Genomic DNA, 27,364 nt, shown 5'->3' with positions numbered 1-27,364 from the left:
CTCTGCAGACACTGTCACTGTGAGACATCAAAGCTCATGGGGAGAAAGTAAGCAAGTTGGTTAAAAGATGATGTAATCTGGAACAGTTGTGTTTTGAAATTTGAGACATGCCTATTCATTTACAAAATGAATGTCATAGATTAAGTGTATCCGGCTAATTATTTACACAGTAAGTGTAGTTACTTTACACCACTTCAAGTGAGTCCAGGTTGAATATATTTACACACCTCTGTCTCGAGACACTGCTAGGGCGGGGCTGATGTCATTGGCTCTTTTAAATATAAACCTGATTGATGATCTGATGTGATTGGCTCATTTAGATATAAACCTGATTGATGATCTGATGTGATTGGCTCATTTAAATATAAACCTGATTGACGATCTTTGCAATCAACAAATCCTATTTGCTTCCAATTTGGAACTCTGACCCCTCATAATAATCTAGGCACGGATAGGTCTATTTGAATGAAAATTATCTTTAAAAGCTCATCAAATCATTTTCATTCAAATAATGCACCCACATTTTTTTTATTGTTTGCATTCAAAATGACACAGTAGCTTGTAGGCTAGATCTTCAAGTGACATTGGTAAAAATGTGTTATATATTCTTTAAAAAAAAGTAAAAAGAATAAAAAGTGTAGATGTAGTGTAGATAGGCTGTTTTTTTTTGTATTCTTAAAAAAAGAACATTTGTTTACAAACGAATTCTGATATTTTTCTTAAAGTCACACAAACTTTATTTTAGTGCATTATGTGTCAAATCAAGTTGTGACTTTAACAGTTGGATTTTAATGAGTCATTAGCCTACAACTGAGAATATCTCCAATTGCATTAGTCAACATCATAATGCAATCAATGAAGGTCTTTGTTTATCTCACATAAACAGACATCCACATCAAACCTGAATATCGTTGGGCTGCCTCTAGATGGTGCTGTTTATCTTTTTTTTTTTTCTTAACTCAAAATATGCAAAGTGAGCCATAAATACAGCATTTGAGAACAACTTAGACATTGCATATCAATTCTATTCTATTCATTTTAAGAACCGATTTCAATTTCCTGGGATTCATTTCTTGTCAGCTCCTATTTGGGACGGAGGGGTCTGAAATCTTCATTGGCAGTTTTATCATTTTAGACCATACAAGACCATTGCAATACTGCAATGTAGAAATACTCTGTAAGTAAAAGTCAGGAATTCAAGATTTACTTGAGTAAAAGTACAAAAGTATTGGTATCAAAATGTACTTAAAGTACCAAAAGTAAAAGTACTCATTATGCAGAATGTCCCATTTCACAAGTTCAGAATGTATAAAACCCTTTTGAAAATAGCAGATCTACAAGCTCACAATGCGTCGCATGATCGCATCGCGACATATTGTGAGCTTGTAGATCGGCTATTTTCAAATGGCTGAAATATATGTAGGGCCGAAGACGTTAATGTATGTTTTGTAATAATAATCAAAATCTGCAAAGTAACTAACTAAAGTTTTAAAGTATTGGAAATTGGAAATACTCAAGTAAAGTACATATACCTCAACATTGTACTTAAGTACAGTATTGAGTACATGTACTTAGTTACTTTCCACCACTGGTGTGTGTGTGTGTGTGTGTGTGTGTGTGTGTGTGTGTGTGTGTGTGTGTGTGTGTGTGTATGTGTGTATGTGTGTGTGTATGTGTGTATGTGTGTATGTGTGTGTGTGTATGTGTGTGTGTGTGTGTGTGTGTGTGTGTGTGTGTGTGTGTGTGTGTGTGTGTGTGTGTGTGTGTGTGTGTGTGCGCGCACACGTACGTGTGTGGGTTTCTTTGTTTTTCCATCAAGTGCAGGAAAGGTAAACTCCTCCTTCCCGAAGTCTCAGCAGAACCATTTCTCCATCTAAGCGAGGCATTGGGTTTCCAATCAGTCAAGGGAAATTGTAAATCTGTTCAAATTCCCCTGCTGGCAATGAACAGACTGGAAGGAGGGATAAGTATATTATAATAAATCTATGGACAGAGGCTATAATATCAACTCTTCTCCAGGAATGAGACGTTACTAATGCTAGTGGAATTACAGAGCAGATTCTGTTAATGGGATCACTGTTATGATTCGATTGTCAGATTGATAAACACTCTGATTAAGAGCTCACATGCTATTTTATGTCCTGAGACATGGCAGTCAGTGGTGAAAATGGAAAACACTTTTGTAAAGCCAGCGAATACATAAATATATAAGTACCACTATACTGATAAATAACACCAGTATGAGGCTTGGAGCTGGTCTGGTCTACAATGAGTGAGGGTTGTGTTTCTTTGAATGCTTTAATATGCCCTAATTTATAGTATTTTATTTCTATTTACCCTTTATTTAACCAGGATAAAACCACATGAACTAGACTATTCCAGTGCTATAAGATCCAAAACATAAAATGTACACATGTTCTGACTATGGTGGTGAATCGGAACTATGGTAAAAAGTCTATTTTTCTTTAAAAACGTTTTGGCCATCCGGCATTCTTCAAAAGTCAAATTAGAGGAATGCTAACTGCAGATCTGGAAATAACAGAAGGAATAAAAGTATTTTTTATCTTGTCAGTGACAATTTGAACCACATCCTGGGGAGAACATTTGCCGAAAATAGCAGATCTATAAAAAAAGCCAATCTACAAGCTTGTACATGTGTTTGGGCAAAGAGATATGGTGTAAAGGGAAAAGAAGAGCGGACCAAGAACAGAGCCGACCATGGTCAACTAAGTGTTAGTTCACTAAGTATAGACTAGGGTTTAAGTGGTTAAGGTCACAAAGGGCCAGTGAGTTGATGATGTCATTCTGGTGGCCCCATGGTGCTCTCCAACTCCAATGAAGAAGTGGGATCATCTGTCAAACGAACAAGTTTTAAAGAAGCCTGCATTGTTCAGGGTCTGAACCTTAAACCATTACATAGGAGACCATTACACCATTCCATTGTAAGACGTGGCCACAGTCTGTGATCATATCTCAGCCCTGGCCACATTGAAGTCCAAAGAATAAAGACATTTATGGTGTGAATAAGGCTCATGTAGACTGTGTGACATTACTGACTGTGACACTGTATGTGCCGTGTTCTGTAAGAGGCCATTGTACTGCGACCAAGCATGGTACTGACCCTGACCTCACTGCGGCACCATACACAGGTCAATCAATACTGAATGCTACTACACACAAGACCTGAATGTCACCGGACTGCGTGTATAGTGACATGCGGGACACACTAACATGTACTGTAGGACACAGTATGTAGAACAAGAATCATATGCTGTGTTATATATTTGTTCCACTTTTACAGTGTTTACTGCAACATGTTTATGCTGTTACTTTATTGCTAAATTATTTCTAATTTGTCTTGTCGAGACGCCAAAACCAAATCTAATAATGTTCAACATTTACATAACAAAAAATGTACAGGGCAGACTAATACAAGTAAAGTAATATAGGGACATGTGTACAAAAAAGCCAAACCTGTAAAAAAGAACTAACAAAAAACGGCATTAAGCACATTAGCGGGGAAAAGGAGAGCAAGTATACTAGACCCCCAGGGGTCTAGTATACTTGGTCTCCTTTTCCCCCTCTACACCAAATCTCTTGGCTGAAATATCTTATCTACAAGCTCACAACAGGTTGTGCTGCAACCCGTGGTGAGCCTGTAGATCTGCCATTTTCACCATAGGTTTGCCTGTTTTCGCATTAACGTCCTGCTATTATGACAGACCCAGAATAGGGATGCTATAGGTTCATGTGGTTTAACATCAGATGAGGCAATCTGACTCTGTTAAGATGAATAACTTTTCACAACAAAACGTGTAACATAAATATTCTGTGTGTCTGTCTAGGTCTGAGACCAGACCAGAACACTAACCACCAGCAGCTTTTTTGTACCTGTATATAGCATACATGGGCATCTGGCCACATGTGGCCCCCACCTTCACTTAATGCGGCCCGTCTATATAATAGTGCTTAATGACTAGTATTAAAATTCTATTGTCTTTTTTATGTCCAACGTATTTGTATTTAAGTTCATAAAATTAACAAGCATAACTAAATGCATTTGAATAAAAATGTTACTTTTCAGGATTCCAATTCAAAAATAGCAAATTAAAAAAATCAGGATTCCAATTCTAAAATAGCAAAAATAGTTTGGATCAATTAAGCAGGGTTTCAGTGTCAGTCTTTTGCCATCATTCCAAATACAGCCACAGTACTGTATGTTTTGTTTAGTATTAGTTCTTTCCAGCAAACCCTGTAGACAAGGGGGCATAGTTCTTCAGCATTCCTGTGATCCTCGTCCTATATTCATTATGCAATAAGTCACGCTAATCTACAATGTACAATAATAATATGCCTTATTGGCAATATCTTCTCTCACCCACACACAGCACAATTCACCAACAATGTGTTCTATATATTTCTTATAATCTACCCACACAGTAAAATCCTCAGTGTTCATTTATCCATTCATAGCTCTGACTGTACAAATGGAACCAAATTCCATTCGTACACTCTCTGTGTTAAATGAACACTCAGCATTTATTGTACAGTGTTAGACCAGTGGTTCTCAACCTTTTCAGGGCTGTGACCCCCAAAAAGAATCATATTTGAACTGGGGACCCCCACCATGATTTAAGCACTTGGAATGTAGGAGTGGAGGCATTACATTTTTGGTTCCACAGATAAATATTGTGAAAATAGCAGATCTACAAGCTCACAACGCCTCCACAATTTTGGGATTAAAAAAGTCCTTAAATTGTCACTTCACTGTCATCTGAGGACCCCCCCCCCAAATCATGTGGGTACCCCCCCTTGGTCCGGGTCCCGACCCGCAGGTTGAGAACCACTGGTGTAGACTAGCCCATGGTCCTGTTTGCAGTGATGGAAAAAGTACTCACATTTCTTACTTAAGTAAAAGTATAATATACTGCATTGCAGAAATACTTTGTTACAAGTAAAAGTTCAACAAACAGTTCTACAATTCAAAATTTACTTGAGTAAAACTACAAAAGTATTGGTATCAAAATGTACTTAAAGTACCAAAAGTAAAAATACTAAAATGGTTAAAAATAGCAGATCTACAAGCTCACAACGCGCCGCGGCGTGTTGTGAGCTTGTAGATCAGCTATTTTAGTAAAAGTACAGAAAATTGTAAATACTCCAGTAAAGTAAAAAGAAAATACCACAAAATTGTACTTAAGTACAGTACTTAAGTAAATGTACTTAGTTACTTTACACCACTGGTCCTAGTTTGACCGTTACGGGGATTTGGGGGTTAAAGGAGGACACACTAGAACTTGCTAGTTCCCATATCTGCCGCAGGGTGGCGCTTATTCCCCAATGACCATGTGCCTCATGGTGCGATCTCACACTCATAGACAGAGAGAGGATCAGTTTACTAGAGCTTTGTTGTTCTGCAGCTCAGACGGTCCGGATCATTGGACACTGAACACAACCCCCCTTTGCACACAACTTTTCTCCGTAGATTTGGACGATCAAAACGTAAGTATCCTGCTGATTATAATCATTAAATACCAACTCATTCTGCTGAATAACGCCTTGCACCATTCTGCAAACAAACAAACTCACGAAGCTGGGTTTGTTTCTTGAAACTAGTAACGAAACAAGTGTTTTTTTTCTTCTTGTGTTATGTGCGATCAACTTACTTTTTTTTAAATGGCTTACCCATGGTGACAGAGTCTGGGATTGATGATCGACTTAATTATTCGATGATAGTCTCTGTATTTTCCTTATGAATGTATCACTTCTGGGCCGTTTTAAGACGCTGATCGTGGTGATGTGGCGCGTGTGTGAATGATTAGGAGCTGATAAACACACTTTAAGAGATGATGGCAAATAAAAATGCACATTGGTGGAAAAAGTGCTCACTTTTTTTTTTACTTATGTAAAAAGTATCAATACTGCGGTGTAGAAATACTCTGTTACAAGTAAAAGTCCTGAATTAAAACTTTACTTGAGTAAAGGTACACAAATATTGGCATCAAAATGTACTTAAAGTACCAAAAGTAAAAGTACTAAAATATTTGAAAATAGCAGATTTTCTATAGCCTTTTATAAAATGGGGCTGAAGTGGTTAATGTATGTTTTATAATATAATAATTTATATCTGCAAAGTAACTAGTAACTACATTTGTCAAATAATTTTAGTGAGAGTAAAAGTACAATATTTGTCTCAATATATAGTTGAGTAGAAGTAAAAAGTATTGACAATTGGAAATACTCCAGTATAGTAAAAGTACCTCAAAATTGTACTTAAGTACAGTATTTGAGTAAATGTACTTAGTTACTTTACACCTCTGATACTTATCATACTATTAACATTAAACTGCTGCTCATAACTTGGCACACGTGTGCTTACATACTTATACTTATGAAATAGTGAACTTAGTTTGTATTAGAACATACAGACTATTGATGTAGTCTGTCCCACTGTTTTTTAACGTTCAAACGCAAGTGGTTCTGACATTTTTCCATGTTAAATTGATATGTAGCCTATTTGGGCACAGACCCCCACCTGACAAGATTATTTTCCCAGGGACCCCGATAAGATAAGATCAAAATAGCAGATCCACACACTCAGTTCGTCTATTTTGGAATATTATGTGAAGAATAAAATAGGGTTCAAGAAGTTGTTAAACTGTTCCTCATTTTGCTGGGGACCCCCTGGCTGGAACCATTGTGAAGGAGGATTGGACTCTACAACCTCACAAACCTCAAGACACACACACACACACACACACACACACACACACACACACACACACACAGAGCTGCAGCTTCAACCTATCTATTATATCAGTGTTTTTTTAGGGACCCCCAGAAGCAAAGATTTGAGTTAAAAATGTTCGCTTTAAAAATATATATATATTCAAAGATATGCTCATAGCGCGGCACTCGGTGCCACGCTATGAGCTTGTATATCTGCTATTTTTGAATAGCCAAAGCTAAGTGGTTAAAATGATTGTGACGCTATGTTAACTCATTTCCCTCTGGACCCCCTGGTACCCCCCCCAAGGACCACTGGTGGTCCCCGGACCACTGGTTGAGAACCACTGTATTATGTCACAACCTACTCGGATACATATTTATATTTAGTTTACTCTTCCATATGTGTATTGATTGAGTTGGATAGCCTTTTAAAAGCTCCCATGACCTGACCTGCTGTCATGTTCATGTTTGTGACGGGTAGTAAATAATGATATGTATGTGGGTCAGTGTTGTGTTGTGTTGGTCACCAGTAAGGACAGATAATATCAGCCCTGTTGGGGCTGATTACCAGAGCCTTTGGTCGTATACTTACAGTGATGGTAAAAGTATTCCCATTTTTTTACTTTAGTAAAAGTATCAATACCACAATGTAAAAAATACTCAGTTACAAGTAAAAGTCCAGAATTAAAAATGTACTTGAGTAAAAGTACAAAAGCATTGGCATCAAAATATACTTAAAGTACCAAAAGTAAAAGTACTCATTATGCAGAATGTCTCATTTCACATGTTACAAATGTATTCTTTTTTTTTTTTTTAATAGCAAATCTGCGCGTCATGAGCTTGTAGATCGGCTACCTATTTTCAAATAGACATGGTTTAAATGAGGCTGAAGTGGTTAATGTTTTGTAACAATAATCCAAATCTAAAAAGTAACTAGTAACTTAAGTTTTCAAATAATTGCAGTGGAGTAAAAAGTACAATATTTGCCTCTGAGATGTAGTGGAGTAGAAGTAAAAGTATTGAAAACTGGAAACACTCCGGTAAAGTAAAAAAAATCCTGGAAAATGTACGATCTGTAGAGTACTTGAGTAAATGTACTTAGTTACTTTACACCACTGGTTGTATACGAGTTGCGTCTCCCAGAGGAGCGCATCCTGTGTCAGGAGTGGACTAGCCGGGTCTCTCTCTCGTCTGCTTTAGGTGGATCTTTTCTTGTAAATCTTTTCAGCATGGTTGGCTTTCCTCCAAACTGCAGGGCTCTCTGGCTGACCTAAATCACCTTTCCATACACACTGGGGGGAGGAGGAAAAAAAAGAGTGTTCCTCTGTTGAATGAACAGCTGCTGGTGGTTAGTGTTCTGGTCTGGTCTCAGACCTAGACAGACACGCAGAATATTTATGTTACACGTTTTGTTGTGAAACGTTATTCATCTTAACAGAGTCAGATTGCCTCATCTGATGTTAAACCACATGAACCTATAGCATCCCTATTCTGGGTCTGTCATAATAGCAGGACGTTCATGCGAAAACAGGCAAACCTATGGTGAAAATGGCAGATCTACAGGCTCACCACGGGTTGCAGCACAACCTGTTGTGAGCTTGTAGATAAGATATTTCAGCCAAGAGATTTGGTGTAGAGGGGGAAAAGGAGACCAAGCACTTGGTCTCCTTTTCCCCTCTAATGTGCTTAATGCTGTTTTTTTTGGGGTTTTTTTTAACAGGTTTGCCTTTTTTGTACACATGTCCCTATATTACCTTACTTGTATTAGTCTGCCCTGTACCTTTTTTGTCATGTAAATGTTGAACATTATTAGCACAATGTGGTGGAGCCACAGTAACATTTTACTGCACATACAGTACATGTATGGACATGTGGCAAATCTGGCAATTGTTATGCAATGATGTGAAAGGTGGAGGTTTCTCACCACTTGATCCCCACTAGGCTAGCGTCCTTGTTCGAATCGGAGCCAACATTCGGTGAACTGCAAATAGCCGATCTACAAGCTCACACGGTGTCGTGTGGCGACATCTTGTGAGCTTGTAGATGGCTTGTAGGGAATTACTTTCGGACCTAGTATAGAGCCATGAAGGACCCTGTTCAAATAAGTATACTGGGTTAAAGTGGTTAAGAGGATAAGTGATAATTCATTTGAATGAATACATTTTATGTAAGTAAGCTGATTTTCAGAGGTTTAGAGAGGAGGTAAAATGATATTCAATCGTTAATACATTTTTGATTTATTACTCAGAGCTTAGATTACTTGCAGTAGGCCTGGCCTACAGCAGGCAGTGAACAGACGTGAGAACATAACCTGTTTATCCTGTTCAGTGGAATTACCCTTCAGGTAATTATAGGGCTAATAGGGTTACAACCACAAACTCAAAACCCAGCCATTAGTGCAAAATAGACGTTTTGTTATGATTTTGTTTACCTCTATGATTTACCTTTTCCACAAACTAGAAGTACAACGTGTGGTCTCAGATTGTGCGTTAGATAACTCTTCTGTTTGTTTAGTAGGATTGAGCGTTAGATAACGCTTCTGTTTATTTACAAGGCTCAAGTTGAGTGTTTAGTGGTGGGGGGTCATTGGGTTCGGGATGACCGACAGAAGACTCCGACCAAGGTCTTGTTGTGGGTCACACTACTCCCCCTCTGCTGGAGGGCGGACAAAGAAATCTGGGAGCTTTTACTTACTCCAACGAGTGTCGGATTTAAACTAGTTGTCCGGGGGGACGTTGAATGAATAATGGTGTGACGTGGTGTCAATTCATGACGAGCACAGACAAGACATTGCTCACTCCGCTCCCCGAGCCACAACTACTAGCTCATGTTCCTATGTTCCCCTGCTTACTGCGAAGCTTAGAATGGCCCTCCATGCGCAGAATAGATTTAAAGTCTTCTAAAAATCTGTTAAAATGTGTCTTAAGGTGTCCCTCACCATTACAAAAAACGAAGGTTGCGGTTGTTGTTGAGCTAGAGGGAATTGTAAGGCTGGTGTATTACTCGTGGGTCAAGTTTCCTCTTTTGTTGCTGCTGAGAAAATTGTGTCTGAAAGCAGCCATTGTTTTGGTGGAGGACTCCAATTGGGGCCCTGGTGTTCGGGGGGTAGTTGAGGGGTGTCCGTTGAGTGGTCTGTCGTCGGGTAGGGAAAGTGGGAGTACTTGTCAGTCAAGTTGTGTGTGTGGACGTAAATGTCTGGTAGCTTAATTTATACTTCCAAGCCAACACGCGGGGGTGTCGCTTGCCAACTAGGACAGATCTACGAGCTACAATCTACAAGGGTTGCAAGTTGCTTGTGAAAATTGGTGGTTGTGGTTTTTTGGGCTTGTCTCTAGTGTGTACTTGCTGATTTAAGCTAGCTTCCAAATGTTTTAATTATTATTTAAACCAGTGGTTCTCAAATATTTTCATGAAAATGTTTTGTGCCAGGGAACATTTGTGGTGTTAGAATGTTTCAAAAACATTCCAAACATTCCATATTTTATTGCAAGAGTTTTTGAAAATGGCTGATCTACAAGCTCGCGTTGTGAGCTTGTAGATCCGCTATTTTCAAATAGACGATTGCATATCGGTTTACAAAGGGCTCATGTGGCCCATAAGTTGCCTCTTTTGGGCTTGTTTTCCTAGACCTGGTTGCTTATTTCTCTCGCAAAATATAGATAGATAAGCTAACAACGTGAGAACAGATCTACAAACTACCGACGTGTCACACTGTGTCATTACATGTTTGGGCTGGACCAGCTGAATGCTGATGAAGTTCCCTCCCCTCCCATGTGGGACACGACAACATTTAGATCACAGGCGGGCTGATGTTCACATACTGAAGGAGGACATAAATAGAACAGATAAATATATTTCTCAAAACAATAAAAAAAAAACACACACAGGCCATACTGTCAGATTTTAATTTTAAGCCGTTGTTGTCATAGTGTAGTGTGAGTTATGAAAACAAAAGGGTTTATTGTTGTCTTGTTGTTGTGTTCCCCCGCACTCCTCCAGAGTCTTGGAGAAAAAAACAAGATTTTAAAGGGGCAGTTCAGTGAGTTTACCCAAAATACTGTTTGTGTGTGTGTTTGTATTAATTGTCCAATATGGTCTGTACATAAAATCCACACATTTTTCTCAAAAAGGAAATCATTATTCTCAAGTTCTACTATGAGCTACTTTGTGTGGAGGACAGTGGAGGATAGTTTTGCCCGAATAAATGGAGTTCAGTTGCATTTGGTTTGTTTGTGCTGCTCATAGTGCCAAAACAATTACATTTTCTTTTCAGAAGTCATGAGCCAGTTGGTCTCTACTACTATAATAATCACTGGAAGTATCCAATAATAATCACTATAAAAATAATCACTGTAATAATCCACAGACCTGCTTGTGAACCGTTAGGTTAATAACTATTAGCTATTCATTTTCTACCAGTGGCTCAAGAGGTAGAGTAAAAATGAAATGAAGTCCGCTCACTGGTTAGCAGCTCCATTTAGTTTTAGTGCTGGTCAACGTTTCGATCCTATGGGATCTTCATCAGGAATTTAAATGTTGTTTAAAGATCCCATAGGACCGAAATGTTGACCAGCAATAACACTAAGTGGAGCTGCTTAACCAGTGTGCAGACTTTTATTTCATTTTTATGTTGATTGATTTATTTTGTCCAGCACCTTGGTCAGAGAGATTGGATGTGCTTGCACTGTCTTCTTTGTTCGAGAGGTAGAGTGACCGCTTGGGAATCAGGTGGTTCCTGCCTGGTTCGAATCCCCGGCTTCTCGTTAAAGTGTCTTTAAGCAAGACACTGAACCCCACCTGCTCCCCCAGGGAGAGCTGTCACTTAGGACTGTGTGGTATTGGTTTGTAGGTTTACTTGAGGGCGTTCTCCCGTATAGGTCTGTAACTCTTGAGCGTATACAAATGGAACCAAATGGACCCGTTTTACGGGTCCATTTGGTTCCATTTGTACACTCTCAGAGTTATGGGGGTCCGACCTTGAAATTAAGAAAGTTTGAGAACCATTGACTTAGGATGGTTAAATGTAGACGAATTATAGCTATATGCAGATGTATTTGGCAAATACCCCAACAACAATGACTAAAAGCGCACCAGCAAATTGATCACCAACCCAAAAAAAAGTCTACTTCCCAGTTCCCACAGCTGTCTAACTTTTAGAATAACTACAGTATTGATGGAAGAGATCAACCCGCTGAGCAAGCAGTGACAGGCAGTTTCAGACATACAGTATCACATTGTATGATGCCACCCTGGAGCCTGATAAATATTTGATGTGCTTTGTGTCACAGAGTGGAAGTGGGACCAACTTCTGTCCCCTCCTGGTCTGGACTGCTTGTCTCTTAAGGGCGCGCACACGCGCACACACACACACACACACACACACACACAGTATACATAATAATGAAGAAAACCTTCTGTGAGTTCCCACGTTTCCTTCATTTCTAACCTTGACCCAACACTGCCCTTTTTTTTTTCATTTTTACACACACAGACACACACACTCACACATTCCCACACAAATACCCACTTAGACCAAGCGATAGAAACCTGCCCTTATTGCTTAACAAGTTTATTTTTCTATTTGAGGCCTGTTGCGTCACTTGGTGCAAATAGACAGTCAGTTAGTTGTGCCTGGTACAGCCACGGGCTGAGGGGAGTAGAAATCTAAGCAAAAGAAAATGGTTGAGTGGAATGGCTTGGTTTGTTGAAGAATCATAATGAAACCAGAAGTGAAATATGATGTGAGGATCTTTGATCCTGCTTTTTAGGTCGTCTTTTTATGGTGTTATACAGTAGGGGTTTATTGTGTGTGTGTGTGTGTGTGTGTGTGTGTGTGTGTGTGTGTGTGTGTCAACAGCTAATCTCACAAGTTACAAGGCCGATCAGAATCATATTTATTGTCCTTGCTGCCAGCAGGGCAAGGATCTCAATGTCTGAAATTGTTTTAATTTGGCCAACGACAACTATGTCATTTTCTGTCTATTAATCATCACGCAGTACTCATCTCTCCAGGCTATGGGATACGGTCTACATACCGGAACTAGCCAATCGGGCGCAGATTGTACGTCCATATGGAATCATGAAGGCGTGCAACAATACTTGGCATCATAGTTGATAATCTATGCATGAAATGATTATATTTTCCAGCCAATCAACATTGCTTTTGTGAAGTACTGTTGATGTTATTGGCGAAGACTATAATGATTGCAATAAGCACTAAGCAGTGATACTGCCTTATTGTACGGTTCTATAGAGTGTCAGACTCAGCACATGGTGTTGTCACTCCATATGAGGCTGCTTTTATTTGCACTCTTCAATTCTGATTTAGTGATTTACTATATTCCTGATTCCATTATGTTTAGACGTGTAGCTTAGACCGTATACAACAACACATCACTGTACTATTTTCGACTGTTTTACAATTTGTGAGAGAGAGGGACGCAGTTTATCGCTAAGCGAGTGTGTCACGTGGTATATTACATTACATATCACAATTTGCAACCTAAGCGTGTAATTTCCCCAGTTTCATGTTGGTTACGCCGGAAATTGATGACCTACAGAGTACAGACTACCAAAGTATATGACTCCAGTGGCCCCCGTTCATAGAGTGCAGCACTGCAAGTGCCATCAAAATATAAGTTTATTTCATATTACGGTAGCCTAGTACACTAATGTAGTGTACCAGGACACATGTAGAGGACTAGTCATATCATGATGGTCCCTTTTAGTTTGTATTACTTTCATATAGACTGACTGATCAGCTGGTTGATGCTTTTTGGCTGCATGCTCCAACTACTTTATTATTTTTATATCAAATTGGACAGACTGGGGCTGCTGTCATTTAAACTCCCAGGCTATATCAGCATTCTTTATCATAGTCCTTACCCCCATTGCCCTGTGCCTTTTCATACATGTGCACAACGACAAATCATTGTCATCACTCATCACATGCCCCAGCCTGAGAGAAAGATGGAAAGAAGTAGATAATGAGTGTGTGTGAGAGAGAGAGGGAGGGAGGGAGAGAGAGAGGAAGTACATATGATGATATACAACTGGTAATCTCATGCTGTGCTAGTGCGCTACTCTTTCATGGTTGTAGGTACTTAACTGAACTCCATACATCACTATTATTATTAGGATTTGCAATCTACTGAGCACTCGCCACATGAACCCTAGCGTCCATATTCTTTCGGGGCATGGCATAGTAGGCTAACATTTGGCAGAAATACGCAAACATTTGGCGAAAATAGCAGAATCGACAAGCTTGCAGATCAGCTATTTTCGACAAAGATTTGATGTAGAGGGGAAGAAAGTATAGACCGTTGGGGGACTCAAAGACGATCAAAGACGTGTACTGTATATAGGGTTCAGGACCAGGTGGTTAAGTCATTCATACTGTACATTATAAGATTTTAGGTATGGTTGTTGTACTGTTGCCTTCATACATTGTGTGTCAAGGTCGGATGACTTGGACATTATTAATTCATGCCTACAGATAATGGATCTGATTAAAACATTTGAGAACCACTTGACTCCAGTACTGTATGTGACATATTGTGCCATAGCCCAAGTAAGACGGATCAACCCCCAAGAACAAGTATTGCAATGAGTGTATTTAACAACCCCGACAGCCCCATATGTTTATATGATAATTTAGGAGAGCTGATTAAAGACTTTAAAACATAAAGCTTTACACTGTAGGAACTGTTAATGTCTGCTAAATGCATTTCAAGCTCAATCTCAAGACTGCTGCAGTGGGGTGACCTGGTCTTATGGTGAGATTCTGGCTGTTCTGTTTATACTCGATAATACTTTCCAGCTGTCCAGAATCACTGCCTAGAACCCCCTCCACACACACACGCACGCACACAAACCATCTTTCTCTTGGTCCAAAAAAAAAACTACTGTTGTGACAGTAACCCATTTACTGCACTAGTAGGAATATGGGTCAGCTGCCTGCCGTTATCTGGCTCAGCATCCAGCCCCTCCACTCTTTATTTCATCCAGATCTCCATAGATTTATTGGAGAGTGAGTTGCTGTATTTTGATTGTCTTCGCCAGGGGTGAAGGCAGGCGCGAAACATTGTGTGTGTGTGTGTGTGTGTCTGCCCGGGGTGCCCGCGTACGTAGGGGTAGACAATCATTAACCCATTCAATCCGGGAACGTATCTTTTTATATTTCTTTGGCTATTCAAAAATAGCAGATGTACAAGCTCATAGCGTGGCACAGAGTGCCGCACTATGAACTTGTAGATCTGCTATTTTTTGAAAAATCGTGAAAATGTGTGCATATCTTTGTGTGTGTGTGTGTGTGTGTGTGTATATATATATATATATATATATATATATATTTATTTATTGTGTGTTTTAAAGCGAACATTTGTAACTCAAATCTTTGCTTCTAAGGGTCCCTGGAACAAAAATATTTATTCAAAAAATAAAACAAATATATTCAAAGATTTACACACATTTCCCCCCCCAAAAAATAGCCAAAGAAATAAAAAAAATGACACAGATGCGTTCCCTGTCTTAATGGGTTAAGGAAAATTTAAGATATTCAATTCAATATATTATGAAAATTATAACTGTACCTCATTATTTCAGTTAAGAAACTTTAAAAGGTCTGTTGAGCTATCGAAGGGGAACACAAAAAACCTTTGTTTATCTAGAATGGCTGTTGGCTAATATTCCATACATTGCATGTATTCTATGCAATGTGTTTCATAACTGTGGCACTGTCATGACAACTGAATTTCCCACGTGGGATCAATAAATGTCTATGTAATGCCAGCCAATCTGGAAACGTAAAGCTTTCCTCTCAAGGTCTTGATATGAACGCTAATTTGTTTAATTCATAACCTATGAATTTTACATAAACAATTTCATACTTTATTAACAAATTGCAATCAGTAGAGCAAGTAGAATTACGCACACAATGCTAAAAGGATAACAATGGACAACAATGGTTAAAATAGTTGAGGATAAAACGACCAAGTCTGACTTTTTTTCCATTATTGTTTATCCATGGATGAATTAAAATAACTGGATGAAAATGGCAGCCCTCCTGATGGTGCTCCAGCTTCCCTTCCGTGCCCGACTGGATTCCTCATCATCATAGCGTGCAGCGGTCAGATAGATTTCAGCCACCTTGAACTTTGCCCACGATTTGCATTGAGCGCACTGCTGAGCTATCTGTGGTGCCTGTGCTGCTTTGCTGGACGGAGCAGCAGAGCTCCCTTACGCAGTTCAACCAGTTTTGATTTCGTTGACTAAAACTATGACGGAAAATGTTTGTCGACTACCTTTTTTCACCGACGAAAACTAAATAAAAACTAAGCTATGATGATGACTAAGACTAAATATATTGAAAAGTTTGTCAACAAATAAAAACTAGACAAAAATGTTAGTGAGTGACTAGTGGAGAAGATCCAGTAGAACTAAAAGACAAGTCATTTTATGCTTGGTTGCACTCAGGTGTTGCGCTCTGAAAATAGCAGATCTACACGCTCACAAACGCGTCGCGCGTGAGCTTGTAGATCGGCTATTTTCAGCATGCACCCAAGTGTAAAATCAGCCATCAAGGCACCGCCAAAATACATTTTAGTGGACTAAATCAACTGTAGATTTAGTAGACTATAATATATTTAGTCGACTAAAACTAAATGGAATTTGATTCAAAAGACTGACTAAAACTGAATCAAAATTTGCTCTCAAAATCAACACTAAGTTCAACCCATTAGAATGAATGGGGTTTAGAGCGTATAGAAGAAGTGTAGAGCTGTCACGATTACTACTAAATGAAAAGAATTTGCAGAAATTTCCACCGCTTCCACAGACTATTTGTCCCTGCAAAAGTACTGCAGCATCCAAGTAGCTGACACAGTTGTGTTCAAATTTCATTTCATGTTTGTAGATCTATGATCTATGATTGTAATACAGTGTCTTGATTCCTATCAAATGTTCTGTTTGCAGATCTATCATCATGGCGAAAGGCTGCATGACGGTGACAAAGTACTTCCTGTTTCTCTTCAACCTCATCTTCTTTGTGAGTACTGGGTATTCATGAATATTCATGAATGTGGTAGTGTGAGCTAACACTGCTCATTCATTAGGCACCAAATGAGTTATTTGAGCATACATACATTAGGCTTTCGTCCCTTTCTCTGTGTCTGTCTGTCCTCTGATGGTCTGTCTGTCTGTCCATGTCTCTCTCTCTCCGTGATAATTACAGTGCACTGACTGTAGATGAAATGTTTGAGCCGTACACTTTCACTACAGTGGTGGAAAAAGTACTCAAATGTTTTACTTAAGTAAAAGTATCAATACTGTAATGTAGAAGTACTCTGTTACAAGTAAAAGTACCGAATTCAAAATTTACTTGAGTAAAAGTGCTAAAGTATAGTATACAAAGTATACAAATTTACTTAAGGTACCAAAAGTAAAAGTAGCTCACAACATGTCGCATCGAGCTTGTAGATCGGCTATTTTCAAATAGCCTTGGTTTAAAATAGGGCTAAATTGGTTAATGTATGTTTTATAATGTAATAATTGATATCTGTAAAGTAACTAGTAACTAAAGTTTTCAAATAATTGTAGTGGAGCAAAAGTACAATATTTGCCTCTGAGATGTAGTGGAGTAAAAGTATAGACAATTGGAAATACTCCAGTAAAGTAAAAGTACCTCAAAATTGTACTTAAGTACATTACTTGAGTAAATGAACTTAGTTACTTTACACCACTGCTTTCACTACAGAGAAAATGAGTTCTGTGAACGGGGGCTAGGGTTAGGCTTAGATAACCTCTAGCATGATGAACAGACGCTGTGTGTGAGGGGGGTGGGGGGTGTCATATGTGCGTGAGGGTTTTCATATGGTGAAAGCATGCACATGCATGGCTTTGTAACTGCATGGTCAGAGGAACTATCCATTATTTTCGTAGCGACTATTCTATCGATTTACTTTTTCGATTAATCCAATAATGTTGGAAGTGAGTTTTTATTGATTTTCTTTTAGCAACACAAAATAATTTTGTATTGATTTTCTTTTTTTTATAGTTGACTAAACCGATTAGTCAGATTACTTATTTTATACTTTGCCATACAACGGTGTGCTGTAGTGCATTAATAGCAAAGATAGCCTATCTACAAGCTCACAGTGCGTCGCGATTTATTTTGAAAAGTTTGGAAGAAAATAATAATACATTCTTCCCCCCAAATTGATTATTTTATTCAAATTGACTGTTTTAATATCAATTAAATCGATTAGTTGTAATAACTGACACCCTTACAGAGGATTAATATTGAAACTCATACATGTATGTGTGTGTTATTGTTCTTGCAGCTGTTTGGAGCCATCATCATGGGCTTTGGACTGTGGCTGCTACTAGACAATAAGAGCTTCATCGCTGTCCTACGTAAGTGTCCTCATCACCTTGAATGTGATTTATTATAATCCACTAGTGAGAAATGCGTTGATGGATGCTAACAAACTGATTTCAATAGAAATGTTATATTTATTGGGACTTAATTTTTGTATAACTTTGCTTTAATTTGGTCATTCTCGACTCTTACGTAGATTGTTACATTTTTTATCTAAAACCACATGAATCCTAGAGTCCCAGTCCTGAGGTGGACATTCAGTGGAAATAGCTGATCTACAAGCTCACTGTGAGCTTGTAGATCGCTACTTCCGGCAGAGATATTTGGTGTAGAGGGAACTACTAGTACGACCTAGTATAGAGCTCTGGGGGACCCTGATCAAATAAACATAGAAGTGGTTAATTTGTTGTTGCTTTCATTTTGGTATTTTGAAAGTTCAACCTGTTGTAAGTATGGGCCGTCTGACACCAGGTCCTTATATAGTATGTGCTGTTTTCTGATTAATTTGTAAGCCATGTGGCAAGAATCCAATTGAACATGTTTTTGTGGCTGGATTTAAAGGCCACTGGGATTTTTCCACTAATCCACTTGTAGCAACACATGTAGGGCAACGAATGGACCCATGATTAACACACGCGTGTGTGTGTGTGTGTGTGTGTGTGTGTGTGTGTGTGTGTGTGTGTGTGTGTGTGTGTGTGTGTGTGTGTGTGTGTGTGTGTGTGTGTGTGTGTGTGTGTGTGTGTGTGTGTGTGTGTGTGTGTGTGTAACAAAATACATAATGTGATTTTGGTACACATGGTTTTCCTTATGCTACTGCAAAAAAAAAGTATGGTCATAGAAATAGTATTACTTTTCCTTACAGTATTTGTATGCATGTTAGACTAAATGGAAGAAAATGCACCCGGAAAAACACATTTAGCGACTCTGTGGTAACGGTGTACCAAGATGTTCCAAGCAACTGTGTCTTAATTACCATCTGGTGCATTTTGTTCCTTTCTCCAGTTTGGTTTTAATGAATGCAACGTTTTTCAATGAATTACACGCTGATGATAGAGAGTCTGTTCTGTGTTGAAGCCCATGGCAGCATTCTGTCTATACCAGAGGCTCCCAAACGTTTTCCATGCCAAGGAGCCCAAATAGCCATAGCCTCTGACTATGAACCCCCCTTATTGTGAAATGGCTTTTTCGCAATGGGGGGCTCACAGCAAGCTCACCATGCATTGCGTTGGCTTGTAGTTCTGCTATTTTTGCCATTTTAATTTGTATTAGAATAGTTTTTAAGAAGGTTTTGAATCATTTTGACAATATTGCCATGCCCAAAATAGGATTGACAAGTTTAAAGTGGTTAAACTGGTACAATCATCTTATTAATTTAATTTAAATTAAAAAATGTTATTGTCTCCGCCAGGCCGAAACGGTCCCTGTAATCTCAGGCACCGTTGGCCGGTTGTTGCGAAACTGTGGACTCACACTCCCTGGATGCCAATTCAGAACCTCTGCCCCAAATGTTTCACATGGACCTGTTATAGCGCCACCAGGAGACCGATTTGTGCAAAACCCATTTACTCCTACAGATTTTATCCAAACGTCATGCAAATCGGTACACAGTATCTCTATAGTCATGTGATCAACAGGGATCTGTCCGATTTTCCATATTCCATCCTCATTGGCTAAGGTTGGCTTCCAAAATTTGCAGGATTAGTCCATTTTGAACAAAATGCCTCAAATCATGAACGCAGCTTGCGCTTCATTCCCACTAGGCCGAGGAAGAAATGCCACCCTTTTCACATTGGCCTGTTATAGCGCCACCAGCAGATATAATTTAGCAAAACAAATTTTTTGAACAAAATGCCTCAAATCATGAATGCAAGGTCCGATTGCCATGAAAGGCCCAAGAAGAAATGGCACCCTTTTCACATTGGCCTATTATAGCGCCACCAGGAGGCCACAATAACCTACCTAAGCTCCGAGGAGCACTTTTTCTAGTTTACATTGTTATGATGTTTTTTTTTCCCCTTCATTTTCCTCTCCTTGGTGTGTGTGTGTGTGTGTACTTAATATACTGACTCCCCTTGGCGGTTGCCAGTTTGAAAACCACTGGTCTATACTGTCATTACATGATGTTGAATAGATTATTTGGCTGCAGAAAGAATAGCTTTCAGTCACGTCCTTTTGGAAAGAGAATAAAACCCACATCAAATGTATAAGTTAATATACGTTAATTAAATGTAATGCTACTGATCAGTGATTTTCTTAGTCTTTTTGTAATTCAAATGTTTTTTTTTTTTTTTTTTTCTTAGTCTTGATTGAATGGAAAAGTGTGTGTGTGTGTGTGTGTGTGGCGCAGAAGTGTATTTTCCACCGTTTCACAATGAGAACCGTTAAACACAACTGTCCAACAGATTTTCTGTGCTGGTGTTGTGGTCTGGCTGTTGCTTCTGCCTCTATGAAAGATTCCAGTATTGCTTCTTCTGCCACTGTGAAAGATTCCAGTATGTCTAAATACTTTAACCACTTGAACCCTAGCATCCCTATTCTGGGCATGTCATCTTAACGGGCGAACATTCCTCAAAAATAGGCAAACCTTCAGTGAAAATAGCTGATCTACAAGCTCACAACGCATCGCAATGGGACGTCCCCACCTCTGTTTTTTTTCACAACATTGCAGCAACATACAGTAGGCAGGAGGTGCAAAAGGTGTTCTGCATATTATGCATGTAAAGCAGGCTGTGGTTATGTTTCTTACGGAAGTGTAAACGGTGTTAAATAAGGAGGAAATCATCTACCCTACATACTACACACTTCCTGTCTCCCTTATCTGTTTACTTCACAGTAAAGAGGGCAGTAGATATGTCTGTCATTCTCAACCTTTTAATTTCAAGGACCCCCAGTTTGATATGCATAGGCCGCAGGCATTTTCTTTTTAAATCTTTATTTCTGGGAACCCAATCTACATTGTAAAATCCTCAGTCTATTTAACTGTCAGAGAACAGACCTGTAGGGGTCCATTTGACTCCTGGTGGAGCCCGTACCCGAGGTTGAGAAACCATGAGTTGGGTGATGATTTCAGACCAGTATGTGTGCGTGTGATTTAATGTGGAGGCACAGGGGGAATTGAGTTCACGCAGAGGACGGTAGAGAGAGAGCCTGCTTGCAGAACCCTTTGGTTACTGAGTGTTGCCAAAGCGATTTGGTGTAGAGGGAGAAAAGGAGGGGATTGGGTATAGAGCCTCGGGGGAGCCCCATGCACATCTCTTGTACATCTCTAGATAAATAACCCTATAATTCTACCAGTCTACAACTTTCATTATCCATCATGAAATCGACATTAGAATATTTAGTTCATGACCTTATCAACCTGAGGATGTTCTCTGTATGATTGTATGCAGCAAGTACAATTTTACATATGTATCGATTCACCAATTGATTAGTCGAGAGAGTCCTACGACTATTGGTTCCCTAAGAATTTCCATTTGTTCCTTATTGTACAGTATAAGGCAGGGGTCGGCAAGTAAGTTCGGCCTTGGGCCAATTATTTTCTAAGCCATTAGTTGGCGGGCCAGAACACAAATCAATGGCTAATTTAGGAACTGGAAAATGCGACAAAAAGTATTTTATTATTATTATAATAATAATAACTATAATGCTTGAAAAGTTATAGAATAGATGTGTGTGGGTGTGGTATAACTAGTGATAGAAATGTGTGTGTAATCAAATGTTACATTAGGCCACCGACAACCCAGCTAGAAATACGTTTGTATCAGGCAATCATTTTGTGCAGGCACCATCCTTGAATGTGTCACTTAGTTAGAGAATATTTAGTTAATCAAAAAGTTTAAAAAATAACATTTTATCTGTGACAGTCATACTCCTTTTCGAACAAGAGCTCTTTCTTGGTTCAAGTCTCTGTTTAGAACAGACAGAAACAATGTATTATTGTTTAAGGCATGTGAAACCCAGTTTTTGTTTGTTTTTTTAAGTTCTCCATCCAAAAGTCTAATGTGTAAAGTTGACAGTGAAAACAACATTCAAAGAAGAATGGAGAGAGAACTATGCGTTCATCCTACTTGGTTTTGTCAACGCAAAGCAATTGCTGTCCATATCCTACCTATGTGAGTCTGTCAGTCAGATATTGCAAATTATTTACAAATTAATTACTTCTGGTGGGCCAGTTCTTGCCCACGGGCCACCTGTTGTCTACTACTGGTATACGGTTTGCCTCTTGTCTTGTGTGTTGGTTGGTTCATGAAAAAAAAGAGAAGATGGGTTAAAAATAGACCTTTATTGATCCAGAGGGAAATTCAGTTGTCATAGCAGCACTGCAGTAAAGATGAAACAAAGATACAAGCAAGGGTAGAGAACAAGTGATGCGTTGTGAGCTTGTATCAGCTATTTTCAGCCTAGATATTTGATGTGGGAGGGGAAAATTTAGGGGACCAACTATAGACCACCGGGGGACCCCGGTCAATGAAATATGTAGGGTTGAATTAGTCATTAAGAGATGAACGGAGAGGGTGGAGCAGTGTCAGCTTGAGAGAGAGAGAAACGTAAATATAGAGACAGTGTGCAAGTGTAATGGAGAGAGAGCAAGAGAGGGTGTCAGTGGGAGGAGAGTGTCAATGAGTATGACTCTCCAGAGAGAGAGAGAGAGAGTGAGAGAGAGTGTGTGCGCTCTCTCAGGGAGCGTTAGTGAGGACATTGTCTCCTCGTCTGTGGCCGATCTGCAGGTGTCCTCTCCTCAGACACTGGGCTCATTCTGCCCTGTCCCCGCATCAGCATGCATCACACTGTCACACATCAGCCCAGTACACCCAGTGCCTTACTCACCACACACACACACACACACACACACACACACACACACACACACACACACACACACACACACACACACACACACACACAGACTGCCTTGCACTACATCACTGATACAGCCAAGAAAAGGAGGAGACAGAAGAGACAGCATAGAGTTTGTGTCTGGGGAGCTCTTTTATTTCTTTATTTTCTTGGGTTGGGTGTTAAGTCATACAGGGACAGTGGAGCGCTTGGCTTTGTGTCCAGACATAAGATGTATTGATTGAGCGGTGGTGCTGCTGAATGGCAGGTCCCATGAGATGATGATTACAGTTGGTGCCGAGTAGGGCCGTCACGATCATGACATTTTACTTGACGTTTAATTGTCATACAAATAATGGATCCCCCTGCGTCGCGGAGTAATTTCTTCTATTGAAAATACCATAGGATCATCTTGGATCACTTCATATAAGAACTGTGTTCCAAAAATGAATAAATCGGCCACGGTTATATGGATATGACTCATCAATTGATGCTGAAAAAGTACAAATTTATCCAAATATTAAGAAAATAAATACATTTTCAAATATCAAATGTTAACTCAATATCATAAACGACACAGAGTCACGTAAATGCAGTCCCATTACCTGACAGAATCGCAGGCTGATTTTAAAAAAATTGCAACGCAGTTCTTATGACGCAATCTAACATTTCCCTATGGGATTTTCAATAGAAAAAGTACTTCCGTGACCCAGGGGTAGCGGAAGTGACGTCAGTACTCTATATTGCGATTTAACGATTTAATTGTGTTTTTCCATTGAACAGTGGAACATAAAAATTACATTTGTTTGACTTTGTAAACAAATAATGTACTAACTATGGCCAAAATAGGCCATGTTTAATCAATTTATACTCAACATTTGTTACAAAATAGTGGAAATGGTCAATCTACAAGCTCACAACATGCCTCGAGCTTGTACAGTAGATCTATTTCCACTATTTTGGAAAATGTTTGACAATGTCTTCTTTCAAGGTGGAAACAATTTTGATGATTATGCAAAAAATGATTGCGATTATCACAAATAATTGCGATCAGGCGATGATGTAATACTTGTGCCAGGGCCTGCTGAATGGCAGGTCCTATAAGAAGATGATGATGATGATCACACTGTGGTGCTGAGGTTGAGTCAATAAGCTGTTGGGTGTGTGTGTGTGTGTCTGAGTGAGTGATGAAATCAGTGCTGCTGGTGGTGATGTGTCCAGCCCTGTTTGTTCAAGGCCTGTTGCAGTCACAGTCATGTGATGTTTGTAGAGAATGTGTGTGCATGTGTGTGTGTGCGTGTGTGTGGGAGGGCTGTGCATGTGCTGGGGTGAATGTTGCAAGTTCACTGGTCTCCTTTGTGTCATAATTCAACCACAGACGTTCTGGCACGGTCATATCGCCACTGACGGGCAGAAACCTTGTATCTCTCCATATTTCATATTTTTTGATGTTTTTTTTTCCCTTCATAAGTTGATGCCCTATTAACAGTAGCTTGTGTCTAAATAATAACTACATTGAATCCATTGGAACACCGGTTCTCTTTTCCCATTTCCCGAAAAGTAATACACATACAAGGTTTCCACCCGACAGCAACGATGTGATGGAATTGGAGTCCATGCCAAGTGTTGAAAGGAGGTTACCCCTCCTGCACACGTGCATGTGTGTGTATGCGCGCACACACACACACACACACACACACACACACACACACACACACACACACACACACACACACACACACACACACACACACGCTTGTATTGCTGTACTTGTGAGGACATCAGCATTTTAGGACGCAGATTTTATGAATGCCATTTTTACAATTTCTTGTAATTGTTATCCCAAAACCTAAAGCCGAAAATAGCAGATCAACAAGCTCACCACGCAATAGATGTAGATCAGCTATTTTCAGTGCAAAACACAGCCACACAACCGAAGTATAAATCAACTCCAACCCCCTAACCCCTAAACCTAACCTCTAAATGTCTAATCCTAACCCCAACTGAATCTTTTCCTAATTATAAGTCTAACCCCAAAATGTTTTTGAAACCATAATCAACCATTTCCCTCGTAAGGACCAAGGAAACTGTCCTCACAATGTCTGTTTCTCGAATTCTACTATACTTGTGGGGACTTTTGGCCCAAGTATAGTAATACATGCGCACACACACACACACACACACACACACACACACACACACACACACACACACACAACCCCCTCATTGGCCCCCCTTCCTGGCTTTTCCACATTTTCCATCATAAACTCCATACTTCCCCTTTTGTTTTAGGTTGGAGCTGTTAGCAGCAGCCTCTGGTTCAGCGATCAGGGGAGTCCACATTTCCTCAAGGCCGCTCTGCTGGCAGAGCCTGAGGCCCTGGGGATGGGAGGGAGGGAGGTGGGGGGGGGGTGGGAGGTGTATATATTGTACTTTATAGCCTTTCAGATCATGCCACATTTACAAGCATCAACACGGTGACGTGTTTGTTTCAGTCAGCTTCAACCTCAGGTGTTTATGCCAGTGGTTCTCAAACTTTTTCCATGTCAAGTACACCCAAGGTAATATCTGTTATTGGCCACGGATCCCCACCATCTGAAAATATTTGGACAAAAATATTTCATATGTTTTTTGTTGTTGTTGAAAATAGCAGATCTACGACATCACAATGCGTCGTGATATGACGCGTTGTGAGGTTGTAGATCTGCTATTTTCAAAAAGCCGATGTGTTTATATACAGTATGGTTTTAAGTGGTTAAACTGATTTTGATGCTATATTAACTCATTTTGCTGGGGACCCATTGGAACCCCCTCCAAGGACCCCTTTGGGTCCCCGGACCCCACTTTGAGAACAACTGGTTTAAGCACAACTCCCATATTTTGCCCCCTTCCCCCCCCCCCCGTAGGTTTGTTGCAAAATAAATTGTGAAACTTTTATTTGTTTTCATTTTATAGTGTTTTCCTTTTCCAAACTCTGGGAGGCAGCAAGAACTGGGGAGGGAGAAAACAAGTGGGGTGTTTGGTTTTGACGTTTGAGTCAGGGTCACACATTGACAACTGAAAAAATACAAATGTATCTTCCCATTTAGTCTGTTTTTGTTTTTGAAAAGCATAGCCTGTGAATGATTTTCTTTTTTTAAATTAAGGTTCTGGTAGGTTCTGGTACAGAATATAGGCCATGCTCTATGCTTCATTTTACAAATGCGTACAGCAGCTTTTATCTACGTTGATGAGACACAAAATTAGCAGAATGAGAGGAGGAGTTAAGGAGAGCCAACCGAAACCTGAATACGCAACGCGCTGTCAGCGCAATAACCCCCCGTATCGCTGATAACGTTTTTCTGATCGTAAGCACATATATAGTTTTGCCTCTTCGTATGCTGCACTTCCTAGTCCATTGCAAAGCTAGCCACTGTATCTTACTGAAATTACTTGTAATTTAGAAGAGCTTGTTTTTTTTTGCAGAGTTTAGATTATGCCTCCCAAAATCTTGTTCTAGTATTTATAGTCTTTTCTTTGTGTGGTGGGTTCTGCATAGCGTCTCCAGACTTCTGGAAGCGTACTAAGTTACATCCCTCTCTGCTTTTATTTTTTCCCCTTTCTTTCTGGTGAGCCCTGGGATGTTTGGCAGAGAGACACACTCCTCACATGCCAACACAAATACTTCTCTCCCTCCCCACTTTATCTCCGCACACAGTTTGGAACTTAGTCCTGAATAAGTAAGATATCTCATCAGTGACTGTAGCCAGCTACAGGCTTTGGCTCTAGTGAACATAAAGTCGAGGTTTTCCAGGCTCCAGGCTCATGTCAGGTGATATGGCAGTGGGATCCAGAAGATTTTAAAACATTCAATTGTTTGCAGATGAACAAAGCAATGGTTGTCAAACTTTTTTTTTATTTCAAGGACCCCCATAACTCTTGAGAGAGTACAAATGGAATTACGGGTCTATTTGGTTCCATTTGTGCACTCAAGAGTTACAAACCTGTAAAGGCCCATTTGGAACCCCCACAAGGAACCTTGAGGGTCCCTGGACCCCACTTTGAGAACCACTGGAACAGTATTGGTGGCTTGCACAAAACAGATCCACAGTAAAGAGATGAACTTCTCTAAATTTGTATATAAGTTAATTACATGGCTTTGGTAAAGACTGAATTCTGGTTGGTCATTCAAGGCATTCTTTGTTTTTTTTATATTTATGTTGCGATGTAAAGCAAAAATCTTTCAAATAAAAGTTCCATGTCATCATTCATAAGTAGCCAGGTAATAGGTGTCTCACATTGTTCGCGCGTGACCCCATAGAGGTTTATCTGCTCACCGTACATTATGATTATGCCATACATATGACATACTTGTTGCACAGCTAAGAGAGCTAAATATAAGACTTTTACCCCAGATGCACATTTACTGCGTATTTAACCTAT

The 27,364-nt window shown here is 39.6% G+C and overlaps 1 protein-coding gene across 1 annotated transcript in view; it reads left to right on the top strand.

The window, feature by feature from the left end:
* Positions 1-5,358: 5,358 nt before the first annotated feature.
* LOC308086041 (CD82 antigen-like) overlaps positions 5,359-27,364 on the top strand; it is a 34,255-nt gene continuing 12,249 nt past the window's right edge. Inside the window, exons 1-3 of the mRNA XM_080429365.1 lie at positions 5,359-5,502; positions 16,702-16,774; positions 18,069-18,141. Coding sequence (XP_080285491.1) covers positions 16,712-16,774; positions 18,069-18,141 — 136 coding nt within the window. The 5' untranslated portion in view covers positions 5,359-5,502; positions 16,702-16,711. The remainder of the gene's footprint in view (positions 5,503-16,701; positions 16,775-18,068; positions 18,142-27,364) is intronic.

The sequence above is a fragment of the Gymnoscopelus braueri genome, assembly GCF_963280865.1.
Source record: "Gymnoscopelus braueri genome assembly, chromosome: 1".
Classification (NCBI taxonomy): Eukaryota; Metazoa; Chordata; class Actinopteri; order Myctophiformes; family Myctophidae; genus Gymnoscopelus; species Gymnoscopelus braueri.
Note: the sequence above shows the minus strand (reverse complement) of the source record. Positions and strands in the feature narration are given on the sequence as shown.